General features: G+C 44.1%; 1 protein-coding gene across 1 annotated transcript in view; it reads right to left on the bottom strand.

Annotated features, from left to right (window-relative positions):
- Nucleotides 1–12,569: 12,569 nt before the first annotated feature.
- The window catches only part of MYBL1 (MYB proto-oncogene like 1), a 64,181-nt gene continuing 62,667 nt past the window's right edge, over nucleotides 12,570–14,083 (bottom strand). Inside the window, 1 exon segment of the mRNA XM_075353217.1 lies at nucleotides 12,570–12,920. Coding sequence (XP_075209332.1) covers nucleotides 12,789–12,920 — 132 coding nt within the window. The 3' untranslated portion in view covers nucleotides 12,570–12,788.

The raw sequence follows: 14,083 nt of genomic DNA, 5'->3' as shown, positions 1-14,083 counted from the left end.
ATATACAAATGGTCAGAGATCACAAGTCTTTGTAAAATCCAGTGTATAGCAGTTCCTCATTTAGTCCGTGTGGGGCCAGACTTCTAAGGTTATAAATCCATTTGGACTCCTTCTGCAACAGCTCCTTGACGGGGTTCCCTCCCCTGATGCCCGTTTTAACTGAATCAACAATCATGACTCTCGCATTGGTATAGTGGCCCCCATGGTGTGTCATAAAATGCGAAGCCACCGAGGTAAGTGTCTTCCCTTTCTTCAAGTCTGCATTAGCTGTGTTTATATTGGAGAAATGTTGTTGAATTCTCTTTCTTACCTCTTGGCTTGTCTGGCCTACATATAGCTTCGGGCAATCACAGATAAGTACATAAATCGCATTTCTGGAACGGCAATTGAAATAGGCACTGCTGGAAATCCGCCTAGGAAAGATCGATAAGAGGACATGATCACTCGCTTGCATGTGCGGACACACTGAACAAGAGCCACAGGGAAAGGTACCTTTCAATCTGGTACCCGTCCCCAGGCTCTGTACCGATCTCTTGAAGTGGCTACTGGAGAGGATACCTCCCAGATTTAGGGCCCTCCTAGCCACCAAGTTCGGTTTTTCTTCCAAAAAAGGGACCAGTTTTCTGTCACTACGTAAAATGTCCCAATTCGATTGAAAGAGTTCATACAGGTCCTGCCATTGATTATTAAAGGCAGTGATCATACTCACTGTTGCTCTTTTCGGTCGTACTTTTGGCTGTAGTAGGGTCTCCCGTGTTAAAGCTTTGCAATCCTGTAAGGCACTTGAAACCACGTTCTTCGGGTAACCTCTCTTCCGAAATCTATTGGACAAGTCGAAAGCATGTGACTCAAAATCAGTAAGCCCGCTGCAGTTCCTTTTGACCCGCATAAATTGACCCTTCGGTATACAACTTGGTCGCCTGGCTACATATCTTCCTGTGCTAGGTCAGCTTCCTAAGCTTGCCGCTAACTCCTCTCCGTGGGTGCCTGCTAAAAGCAGTGTGCTGCTGGCTGGGATAGGTGGCCTTGAAAGCCTCAAAGCCACAAAGATTCTAATCTCTTGCAGGCCTGCAGAAAGGTGAGATTCTGTCTCTTGGAGGTGTGCTGCCCCCATGGAAGCAGCCGAGCTGCTTGGATCCGAGTTCGCTGTGGCTCGAGGGTCTCCGGACCCGGAGTCATGCAGCAACTGAAATGAAGGGGGAGTATTTACATGTGAATTGGTATAGTTCGTGACGCCACACGTGGTGTACGGTAATTTGGGAGTACCGCCGCTGCCATTGGGAGTACTCGGGGTGATGAAGTGGGGCAACCAGGTGTCATAGCCCTCCACGGGTAGGGGACATGCCCCGGGACTCTGTGTGGGAAGCCGTTGGATGCAGGGGACACTCTCGTACTCACTCAGTCAATAAGCAGACGCTGACAACCAGCTAAACCAACTCTCTGGGTGCCACTGGCGCTGAGGGGAGCTCGTCCAGGTCCTGTCCCCTATAATGTTGGCTGGTGATCCGTGACCTGCCTCCTGGCACTAAGTTTAACTTCAACGTGGTGGCCCAGTAGTCTGAAACTTGTCGGGCCCCGCTCCCCACTGTGGCTAAGGTAGGAGCTTGCTCTCAGGGCTCACGCTTGGGATTTTCTGGACCGTTTTGGATTGGAAAGTCCTATCCCCCTTGTTGCGCTAATGCCCCGATTCTGGAGCAGGTGGGAACAGATCATAAAGGCTCTGTTCTCCTCAGGTGAATTGTCGGGTTGCCTGAAGCTACTCCCTGACCTAGGGTCTGTGTACCCCGCCGTACCTTCGGTCCCGGACCAGTGACAGTGCTAGGCTGCCGGCTGTCCTCCTCGACAGGTCCAGGCACCTTGCCACAATCCCCTGCGACCGGTGGTCCGACTCCTCTAGGTCCAGACCACCGCCTGTAACCTAGACAGCTTCTCTTGGGAACCACTGCTCCCCAACCTTCTCTCACTCTCTTCACTCTACTCTGACTACACTCCTCACCTCCCCTCCCTGACCCCCCAGGTGGGCGACTCTATTCTGAAGCCGTCCACTGGTGTGCCTGGTGGGTGTGGTGCAGGGTATATCCAGGATTTGATTTGCTGTTGGAGGCAACACTATTTAGTTAGGGACCCAGAACCAAGAGGGAGGTGGAATACTGCACGGAAGGATAGGTTGTGCAATACCCTGTGACGACCTGATAGTCCAGGGGCATCACATACAATCTTGTGTTCTTGCTGGAAATCTACGATATGTTTTTGCCGGTTGATGAACCAATAAAGTCTTACCAATGTGTGGTTCCCTCACCCTGTGTTGTCCGAGTAGTGTGCTGCCCACAGGAAAGGAGTGGAACCAGCCCTGGTCCATGCAGTCTTTCTGAAGACTGCCAGGCCAGCTGATGAGAGCACACACTGAGACTCGTGTCCCCACAGATGCCATTTTGAATGCACAGTAATACTGTGACAAGATCCTGCAACCCACTGTTGTGCCATTTATCCAGGAAAACCATCTCATGCTGCAGCATAACGCACAACAGCCCCATGTTGCAAGGATCTGTTCACAACCCCTGGAAGCTGAAAACATGCCAGTTCTTATTGAGCATCTTTTTGATGCTTTGGATCGGCGCATGCAACTGTGGGTTCAGGTTTTTGCCAATATCCAGCTATTTCACAGCCATTGAAGAGTAGTGGACCAACTTTCCACAGGCCACAATCAACAACCTGATCAACTCTATGCAAAGGAGAGGTGTTGCACTATATGAGGCAAATGGTGGTCACACCAGATACTGACTGGTTTTCCGAGACAACCCCCAATACTGTAAAATTGCAAATTTTAGAGTGGCCTTTTATTGTCGCCATACTAAGGCACACCTGTGCAGTAATCATGCTGTCTAGCTAGAATCTTGATATGCTACACCTGTGAGGTGGAAGGATTATCTTGACAAAGGAAAATTGCTCACTAACACATATATAGACAAATTTGAGAACAATATTTGAGGAAAAAAAAAGTCCTTTTGTGTATATAGAAAAAGTCTTAGATCTCAGAGTTCAGCTCATGGAAAATGGGAGCAAAGACAAAAGTGTTGAGTTTATATTTTTGTTCAATGTACATTGAGGAAAATAAGTATCTGATACACTTCCGCCTCTGCAAGTTCTTACACCTATAAAGAAAGAAAGGATCTGTAATTATTGTTGTAGGTACATTTTAGCTGCAACAGAGTCGTCCCCCCCCCCCCCCAAAAAAAAAAAATCACATTGTATGATTTTTAAATCATTTTGTCAATTTGCATTTTATAATAAGGAGTTAATGACAGCCAACAGCAGCCACTAAGTCCTAGATTAGCAATGGCAGGCATCTATGAGACACCCAATCACTAATCTGTAAGTGAAAGTACATAAACACAAACCGTGAAAAAAACCCAAACCTATATTTGGAATAAAATACAAAAAACAGCCTCTCACCACTTTATTAACCACTTAAACACATCTGCAGGTCCGACATAATCCACACAAAGTCCCACAGTGATTCAGCTCTGCTACATCTCAGTCACAGCGAGCAGCCATGGAGCATGACTGCCCGCTGTGAGTGCAGACAGACCATGACTGAGCTGCGATGACGTCACTCAGGTTATTTGCGGTGACAGGTGGGAACCTCCAACATCATAGCTGCTCTGCCCTGTCAGCACTCACAGCGGGTAGTCATGCTCTATGGCTGTGCGCTGTGACTAAGATGTAGCAGAGCTAAATCACTGTGGGACCGCATGCAGATTACGTCGGACCTGCATGGGTGTTTAGGGTGTTAATAAAGTGGAAAAAGAGGGGTTTTTTTGTAGATCATTCCAAATAAAGGATTTTTCTTGGTGTTTGTGTTTATTTCTTATTACTTTTAGAATTAGTGATGAGGGGGGGGTCTCATAGATCCCTACCCACCACTAATTTTCGGCTTGATGACAGTTGTGTGCTGTTATTAACCCCTCATTACCCCAACTGCCACCGCACCAGGGCCATCGGGAAGAGCCGGGTAAAGTGCCAAGCTAGTCTCTTCTAATGGATGCGGCAATCCCGGGCAGCTGCAGGTTGCTATTTTTATGCTGGGGGGGGGGGGGGGTCTTGACCAGAAGTCTCCCCAGTCTGAGAATACCAGCCTGTCGCGGGCGGGGAGGGACGCCGCTGCGCCGCGCTCGCTATTGCTCGGGTCCGATGCTGATGCGATGGCTGCTCGGTGGCTCGAGCGGTGGGCCGGATCCGGGGACTCGAGCGGCGCTCCTCGCCCGTGAGTGAAAGGGGGTAGTTTGGTTTGGGGGTTTGGTCCGTGACGCCACCCATGGGTTGTGGTGAGGTTGGGCACCACCGCTGCTGGTGATGGGGATCCCGGGAGCGATGGCAGGGAGCAGCTGGGATGTTGTTTTCCCCCTCCGTGGGTAGGGGTTGGCAAAAGAGAGGATGCAGGAGCAGTGTACAGCCGTGACAAAGCCTTGGTAAGTATGAAGCGCTTGAGTCCTGGATCCGGATCAAACATCCTGGGCCCGAGACCCAGGTACCTTTGAAACTGGATGGATCCGGACTTTTACAGTCTAGGTCCGCCCATCACTAGACATGACGCTGGAAGCTGATGAAAGTTCCTTTTTTGAAGAAATCAGTTTTGCTGGTCTCCTATAGTCAGCTGTGGAAGTTTTAAAGCTAAATGAGGCTTTAGTGCAGCAGGGCTGGACCGCTGCACTTGGTCATTTCCGGCCTGAATGAGTTTTATCCGTCCCCCATTTGCTTTCAGTCTATGACTGACAGGTCACTGCTTTTTTCAGTGTCCTGCCTCCTATGGTTGAAATTTCATGAAGGCGGTATAAGGGGGGTGGGGGGGTGGATAATACCCAAACTTGCGGGAGATGACCAAGTGCAATGTCATGCCCTAGTGCACTTGCATCTCATTAGCATAAAAGTTCCTCAGCTGATCACAAAAGAATAACAAAACATTTTAATAAGCCTCATGTGTCATTACAGCCATGTCTTTAGCTCAAAATCCAAAATTCTGCAGACATATCCTATTTAAGCCTCATTTAAAAAAAGGACACTCCTGTCTACCCACAATTGAGTGTTAAAAGCCCCCCTTCCCCCCCCCCTCCCAAAAAAAAAACAAAAAAAAAAAACAACCCCAAAAACACCAAATAGACACAAAACAGTGTTAAAAAATATTTTTATTTTTTTTATTACTGGTAAACAAAGTGTACTGCGCATGAAATAACTGAAAACCCGGGTTTGTAGTGTTTTCATCAACCAGATGATTAACTGGTTTGTAAATTAAAACAATAGATTGCTGAACTTGACTAAGACTATCCTCCGCCCAGTGATAATACAGGCAATACAATGCTTAGTTCATGTATGTTTGATTAGTTATATATTATAAACGTTGGTAGTGTAAAACATGAAAGGCAAAAACATACAAAAAACATAAAAATTACCATAAACAAGTTACTACAGAAAGGTAAGAGATTTATTAACAAAGATGGGGGATATTGTAGGCAAATAAGAGGCGCTGAACTGGTAACAAGTAATCTAGTGCCCCTCCTTATATGAAAACATTGAGGGTGCTTGTTTTCTTCCCATCGCCTATTTCACACATTCCATGTAATGAATGGCTCCGAAATAGCTTACAATTTCCTCAAGTTGCAAGTGGAAATAAAGTGGCACCAGGTACTTCTCTCAGAGCAGTTCGAGGAAAATGTGCATGATGTGGGTTCCTGGAAGGAAAGCAGCCACCAGAGGAGCAACTTTCTTATACAAGTGCCAGGCTCATAATATACATTTTCTGTGCCATTATCAAAGCAGTTCACCATACAGTACTAGGAATGCCTCAGGTCAGCATTACAACTGGTACTCCGCTCTATGCAAGTCATCACAGGTGATATTGGATAGGTTAGAGTCGGCCCCACTGTTGTGACCATGACTGGTCAAACTTTCCCGTTCTCCACTGGCCACGGCATGGCAGCTAGGAGGCGTGAATGGAGCGGCTAGTTGCACATGTATTGTGCAGCACTAACGAGTGTAGGTTCATATCTTTACCGCCATGGCTTCACCATTCACTCCTCCTGGCTGCAGTCTTGCAACCAGAGGCAATAAGGGGGCACAGTGACCTGTTCTAGTGATTGGTGGGGGCCCATCGGTGGGACTGCATTGATGTAACAACTGTCACCTACCAAGGGAATATGTGATAAATTGCTTAGACCGGAATACCATGTTAAGTATGAACTGTGGTGGGGCCCAGCATAGACCTAGACACATCTTTTACTGGAGCCAGAAGTACATACATGTAGCTATAATAGAGTACCAGACATGCCCTCATTATTTATGTGCTCTTGTTGGATTGATGATTGCTTATTGGCATTTCATTCATAGTCTGTATCCCAGAATAAAAGCACAGCAATAGTGGAGCAGTTATCCATAATATCCAATCAGACCACTGCTTTCATTCTCCAAATAGCCTTTCAGAAATGGGAGCCATGATCTGATTGGTTTGCCATGACATCTGCACCATTTTCTCTTTCACTAATTTTGATAAATCTCCATTTATCTTATACTCTGTTTTTTCAGCTATATTTATGTACTCATGCAAGTGTTTCTTTAAAGAATCCTCCATTCGATGATTACACAGGAAAAGGCTGTGGGTGTCAGATATTGGAGCACCACCACCAATTTCAGATCGGTGGGGGCCCGATACCTGGCACCCCAGCAATTTCCTGTGTAATCATCAAATGGAGATGCTTATGCAACTCGACTCCAGGTATAGTTACCGCTGCCGGATACTGCAGATCAGCTCCTGCTAGCCTGAAAAAGAGCCGATCTTGCGGTACACATTGGAATGCTCTTTAAATGTTTACATCCGGCCTCCGGAGTTTATAACTGATCGGTGGATGTGCCGGATGTTGGCCCCACCTATCTGAAGTTGATGACTGATCTTAAAGAGAGGTCAACAATATCATATATCCACTTTAAGGAACAACAACATTGTGACCGTGATCGCCACCATCTATATTTTCCTCCTTGCAATATTGAGTTTTGTTTAAAATTATCCCCAAAAAAATTTTTTAATTTTTTTTTTACAAAATTTACATTGGGTGAATTTTTTTAAATATTAAACTTTACTATTCCCCACAAAACCCTCTCCATGAAGGACAAAGATGTGTTTTGCAATGGTCTGCAAGGTTACCGGAGCCGTGTAATATATTACATTGGAAGGGGACTTTGTGCTGTATTGGGAAAGCGGGACCCTCGTTACGACCCTTGTACAGTGCATATAATGCTCTTTTATTCCGTCTCTCAGTAGCAGCAAGCCGAATCTGCTGTCAGGTATAGCAGCACATCTCAGAAGTGGAGAGGAACGTAAGATCTATAAATAAAAGACAAAATAAACCCCCAAAACACTACAGAACAGCACACTATTGACCCATCAGTAAATACATAGCCAAGCGCACCACTATGCTACATCCATTACATTCTCTATAATACAAGCAAAACAATCCTTCAAAACAAAAACAAAGAAATAAATAATAAGTGCAAATACCTAAATATAGGCAAATGAAGCAACTGATGTCGCCTGTTATAGATGTGCAAAGCTTAGAACGACCAAAGGCATTAAATAACTCTATGGCTATAATGCTACTGGAGTGCAATCCGAAAGATCTGAGCAAGAACATGTGAATGGTGTGATATGTCGTCAGAAGTGTAGCTTCCCAGGCTACGGCTAGATTAGTGATGGTACCATCCGCCAGCGTTCATGTACATGATTAATGATATAGTGCAACATGTCATATTGTTCAAAAGTAAGCTCAGTCTCAGCGACCGTCCAGGCCACACCGATAAGATGCGAAAAACCTTGTCACAAAATGTACAGCTGGTTTTCAGCTTGGATGGAAACACAAAAGGGGGAAAAGGGCAGAAAAAGGTCTGAGCAAAAAACATCTTGGCTTATTTCAGGAGGGCCAAGCTTCCAATTCAAGTTGGCTTACACAATGAGAGATAAATACATTAAAAGGGTTCTCATAGTATAGAAAATAAAATTAATAAATAGTCTTAAATACAATTAATAAGGAAATCCCATTCATTTTGTCTAAGGTGGTAATGATTATAGTATGTAAAAATGGCCGTCATCTTGTTACACTAATGTAAACTTGTCCATGAATCTTAGTAGGACTGGTGCGGGGAGTATGTGCAGTAGGAGGCTCCGCTGCTGTGACCGCAACATAATTATACCATGCACAGTCAAGATTTTATCAGAGGTCACAGCAGCTTCTAAGCATTAAGAAAGGCAGTGTCAACAGCACTGAGCGGCCTCCTCTTAAGGCCCAGTCACACTAAACAACTTACCAGCGATCCCAACAACGATCCAACCTGATAGGGATCGCTGGTAAGTTGCTAGGAGGTTGCTGGTGAGATGTCACACTGCGACGCTCCAGCGATCCCACCAGCAACCTGACCTGGCAGGGATCGCTGGAGCGTCGCTACACGAGTTGCTGGTGAGCTCACCAGCAACCAGTGTCCCAGCCCCCAGCGCCGCGTGGAAGATGCTGCGCTTGGTAACTAAGGTAAATATCGGGTAACCAACCCGATATTTACCTTGGTTACCAGTGCACGCAGCTACACGTGCAGAGAGCAGGGAGCAGCGCACACCACTTAGTGCTGGCTCCCTGCTCTCCTAGTTACAGCACACATCGGGTTAATTACCCGATGTGTGCTGTAGCTACATGTGCACAGAGCAGGAGCCGGCACTGACAGTGAGAGCGGAGGAGGCTGGTAACGAAGGTAAATATCGGGTAACCAAGGACAGGGCTTCTTGGTTACCCGATGTTTACCGTGGTTACCAGTGTCCGCAGAAGCCGGCTCCTGCTGCCTGCACATTTAGTTGTTGCTGTCTCGCTGTCACACACAGCGATCTGTGCTTCACAGCAGGACAGCAACAACTAAAAAATGGCCCAGGACATTCAGCAACAACGACCTCACAGCAGTGGCCAGGTTGTTGCTGGATGTCACACACAGCAACATCGCTAGCAACGTCACAAAAGTTGTTCGTTAGCAGCGATGTTGCTAGCGATGTTGCTTAGTGTGACGGGGCCTTTAGTCTCAGCACCCCCGCTATATATACTGCATCAGATCAGAATATCCATTGGGGCCTATTTTCCTACACATTGAAAAGAATTTGTCAGCAGCTTTTGCTATTTACTCTAAAAGCAGCATAATGTAGGGGCAGAGAGTTGGATTCCAGTGATATGTCACTTATTAGGCTGTGTGCTGTAGTTTTAATACAATCAATGTTTTATCAGCAGGAGATTATCAGAAGACTAAAGGGTGCTTTACACGCTGCGACATCGCTAGCGATCTCATTAGCGATGGGACACGCTAGATCGCAGATGCGATCTGCCGAGATCGCACATAGGTCAATTATAGCGCCGGTTGCATGTGCGATCTAGCGTGTCACATCGCTAACGAGATCGCTAGCGATGTCGCAGCGTGTAACGCACCCTTAAGTCTCACAAGCAAACCAGACCTACTAATCTGTGTATCCCTCACCACCAGGACTAGGTTTCATAAGCAAGCCAGATGTACTAATCTGTGTAACCCCCTCCACCACTGACTGGCAGCTTGCTCACAATGTACACAGGAAGCGGTCTGTCAGGGGGTAAGATCGGTGTTCTAGACAGCTCAGTAATTTGACCACTGCTACATCTACAACAGAGAAAACAAGGATTCTAGCAAAACTGCATCTAGCGGTCCAGTAAGTGACATCACTGGAATCAGGTTTTCTGCATCTACATTATGCTGCACTTACATCATAGCAACAATCTGCTGACAGATTCACTTTAAACTGAGGAAGGCAGAGGTTTCTATTGCATAAGTTGAAAGGGAGTCTAAGAAAAAAAATAAAATAATGACTGTTCAAAACCAAGCAAAGATGTACAATGTATCCCTCACATGACAAAACAGTTCAGTGCAACCTTCTCATCTACTTGTTTTACCATTTATCTCCTCCAACCTTGGGCTCCTGTAAAGACAGAGACGTAAATCATCAATGAGGAGGGGTGGGGCAGAGATGGATGCAAAACAAGTAGGTGGGAAGGTGCACTGAACAGTTTGTGAACACCAAGGGTGCACTAAGCACTTGTGCTTGGTTTGACTAGTCATTTTGTGCTTACAGAATACCTTTAACTCTTGTTGCACTGAAATCTGTCCTAATATGTTAGAATAATGAATAATTACCTCCCTACAGAAAATAGAGTGTGATTTGCTTATTAAGAGTATTTAAGAATTAGTGACCGTTTTTTCCCCACTTTTTCGATTCCCAGAGAAATTTTGTGACAAATTTTTAAGGACAAATATATACAGCTGAAGCGTACCTGTTACTGTATTTTGGGGCTCTAAACCATCAGCATGTCATAATACAACTTGCGATTAATGTTCCCAATATCCTCATGTGAACACCGCGCATTTGGCAGTAATATAATAGAATATAAAATGTACCCTAAACGAGTTCAGAACTCATTGGGCGCTTGAAATTTTGACTTTGAATTGGCCTTTTAAAATATTTTTTATATTTAAAAGGGGTTGTCCATTAAAAGCATTGTAGAATGATGCCCTTATATTTAACTACAGGTTCTGATCCGGAAAGTCCCTCTCCCGGTTGACTGCGTGTCCTATGTTAGCATGTCACCACCACTGTGTGGAAGGAGATTGCGAATATAAATAAAAAACTAAGCCAGCCCCATCTCCATCTGTACATTGTCTGTTAACAGATAAAATGGACATCATGGTTATTAAAATGAGTTTTCAAACCTAACTACACACACAGAAGAGGGACTGAAGCTTATGGCAGAAGATGGGGGCATTTTTCAGGAATGGTCTATTAGCACGAGATTGCGCATATAAATAGCTAAGCCACCTTCTTCTCCATCTATACAATGGCTGTTAACAGATAAAAGGGACATCTTGGGTATTAAAATGAGTTACCAAACCTAACTACACACACCGCTTCGGTCACTTAATGACACATGAAGTTCTACCATATTGAACACAAATCAGAAGACGGAGTGATGCTTGTGGCAGAAGATGGGGCCATCTTTCAACTTTCAGGCATGGTCTATATTAGTAAACTTACTATGTAAAGCACACTTGGCTTCATTTTTATTTTAACCTGTCAACTTTAATTAACCCTGTAATGTTTGTGCTGTTTTGTCCCTTTGTTATAGATTATGCATTAAACTTGAAATTTTATATAAGCCAACTTGAATTTTAGGTTTAGCAATCCTTTACAAAAAATAAGCAAGGATAAATGTCAGAAATGTCCCAGTTGCTAGCAAAATCAGGAAACCACGAAGCCTTCAATAAAACTCTTTATACAGTAAGAACACAAATCTCTACTTAGAAGCATCAAATAAATTAAAAGATCCCAGGATCAACATTTCCTCGTTTCTATGCCCTGTACATTACATTCAAAACATATTATTATCCTCACCTCGAGAATAAAAATACTGATAAATTCTAATTAGGAAAACCTAAATCTGCATTTCGCCTAGTTCTGCATGAAGTACCTTAGTATATAAATATATAACACTGTAGCTCATTCATGTGTTACTACGCAGCATACCAAATCTACTAGTGCAACTTCCTGTTCACTCAAGCATCTACAGTATAAACAGGCATCTGGGAAGCTGTAAGTATTAATGCAAACGCTCTCTACAAAGGCCTAATGTAAAAATAAAAATATGTAGAGAAAATACCAGAACTCAAAAAGTACTTAAAACATATAAAACAACTAAAAAAGAAGAATTTAAAAACGTATAAACCATGGATGATCTGACATTCGCTCTCCCGCGGACTCCACATGTAGTCTATACTGGATTCTGCATTTACTAGATTCCTCCAAGTACATATGGTTCTTCACCAATATATGGTACTACAGTCTATAGGCAGCAAAAAAATATGCTTTGTTTACAAAACAAAAAAAAAAAAAAACTGAAGAAATTATGCAATAGCAAAAAGTATTTTCCTGGAATAAGGTCTACTAACATGTCAATTAGTCAATTAAATGGCTCATGAGGTCAAAAAGAGGATTGGACCTGGTCCTCGGTGGAGGAAGATGTCCACCCTTGTGCCAATCCAATTTTCTGCAACTTCCACCTATTTGAAAGGAGAGATGGTCACTGGGGAGGACATCTCCTCAACGAAATAAAGTACAGAAAACCACTTGTTTAGGACGTCGGTAACGTTCATAAATTCCATGTGATGGAACTTAACATATCCAACTGAAATGTTGGAAGAGATTATGGGGTAATAATCCACTTTACACAATAGTAACTAATCTATAGCCAAGTTCCCACTCAGACAAGAATAGAAATGATAGAATCCTAAGATTGTCCGGTTTTGCTTTTTCTAAGCAAATGTTTGAGTGTTTGTGGTCCAAAGTTGACTTATTGAAGTAGACTTCTTGACCAAGCTTGTTACATGCTAGAAAACGGTATTCTTTAAAAAGAAAAAAAACTAGACCAAAGGTTATGTCAAAAAAAAAAAAAAAAAAAAAAAAAAAAAAAAAAAAAAAAAGGTTCTGCTTTTGTTGTACATATAATTCCCTATGTAAACTTTTTATACTTTACAGAAAGCTGGTATCGGACTTTTATAGCAAATGCTGCTACACCAGAGCCTTCATGCATAATACAGGCTGCAAAACAAAGCGCTGCCTTATTAACAGCTTGGAAAAGTCCTATTTTAGTGCATGTACAGAAGGAAACTGGATTCACCAGTTCAATACCCTACATTCATAGAACTAGAGGTCTGGATGAAGAGCTGGTGGACGTCTTGTAGGTATCAAGGTAACGTCTTGCTTGTTCAGTCATGATCAGCTGGTCTTCTGTCTTCCCAAATACAACCGCTTCCCACTCGTAAAAAGACTGAAAACAGATACAAAGTGATTGATGTATTGGACTGGGCTTACTATAAACACAAGGACAATGATAATCAGTTATTACATTAGGCCTAAGCCACACGGCGAGAAAATCGGTGCGAGTGGAGTGCGATAAATCAGCGCATTCCACTCGGACCAATTCTAGCCTGTGTGACAGCGCACATGAGCGATTATTTTCTTAGCCCTAATCGGACCGAGAAAACAATCGCAGCATGCTACGAATGTAATGCGAGACTCTTTTCTCTCGCACTCATTCAAGTGAATGGGGCAAAAGAAAAATCGCACTGCACTCGCGGCACACCGGTGTACTGTGAGTGCAGAGCGAGAATGGCAATAGCCGGCTACGGAGGATAGAGGTAGAAAAATCCCTATCTCTCCTCCACCGTGCCGGGCCACCCCTCCGCAGCGCTGGCCTCCTGAGAACCGGCCCGCCCCCCGCAGCTGAGGTCCGCTCGCACAGTCGGACCGCAGTCGCAGGGATACTAGCATGACACTCGGCTCCTGCTGTACTGCCAGCGTGAGCAGAGTGTAATGCGAGCATCGCAGTAGTGCCCCGTGTGGCCCCGGCCTAAGAATAATGATGGTTGTTAGTACCAATTATGCCTGAAATCTATTGAGAAGATTTAATTGTTCAAGAACTTTTCAACCTGAAGGTGAGGAAACAATATAGTTATCTAATCTCTAAACTGTGCTTACTGAGAAGCAAATCTATCTAAAAGTCTCCGATCCAACCTGTGAGAAGAAGTGAACTTCTCATCAGATGCTTCCAAGCCCATTGGTTAATGTCGATATCCCCAAAAGTCAAACATGCACACTGGACAATTCATTTCTGAAATAACACAACCCAAAATTTGCCTTCAGCTGTTTGGTTCACTTTCAAGGTCAATTGACAAAAATCCCAAAGATTGATAAGAAAGTTGAAGTGATAAAAAGGGATTCTCTGGGATTTTACAAAGCTGGTTAAAAATACAGCACATCTGCTTCCTGAAAGAAAAGGTAGTCCCCAGTGGCAGCAGCTGAAGTTAAGGGAGAAGGGGGGGCATTGTTTCATTACATGATAATCATCCATGGAGCAGCCTCCTCTATAGATAAATTGAATGTAAATAATTGCCCTCAGTCACTAGGATTAACACCGTGCAAAACTAAGAT

The sequence above is a fragment of the Anomaloglossus baeobatrachus genome, chromosome 6 (genome assembly GCF_048569485.1).
Source record: "Anomaloglossus baeobatrachus isolate aAnoBae1 chromosome 6, aAnoBae1.hap1, whole genome shotgun sequence".
Taxonomy (NCBI): Eukaryota; Metazoa; Chordata; class Amphibia; order Anura; family Aromobatidae; genus Anomaloglossus; species Anomaloglossus baeobatrachus.
The sequence above is the reverse complement of the archived record's forward strand: the minus strand, read 5'-3'. Positions and strand labels throughout refer to the sequence as shown.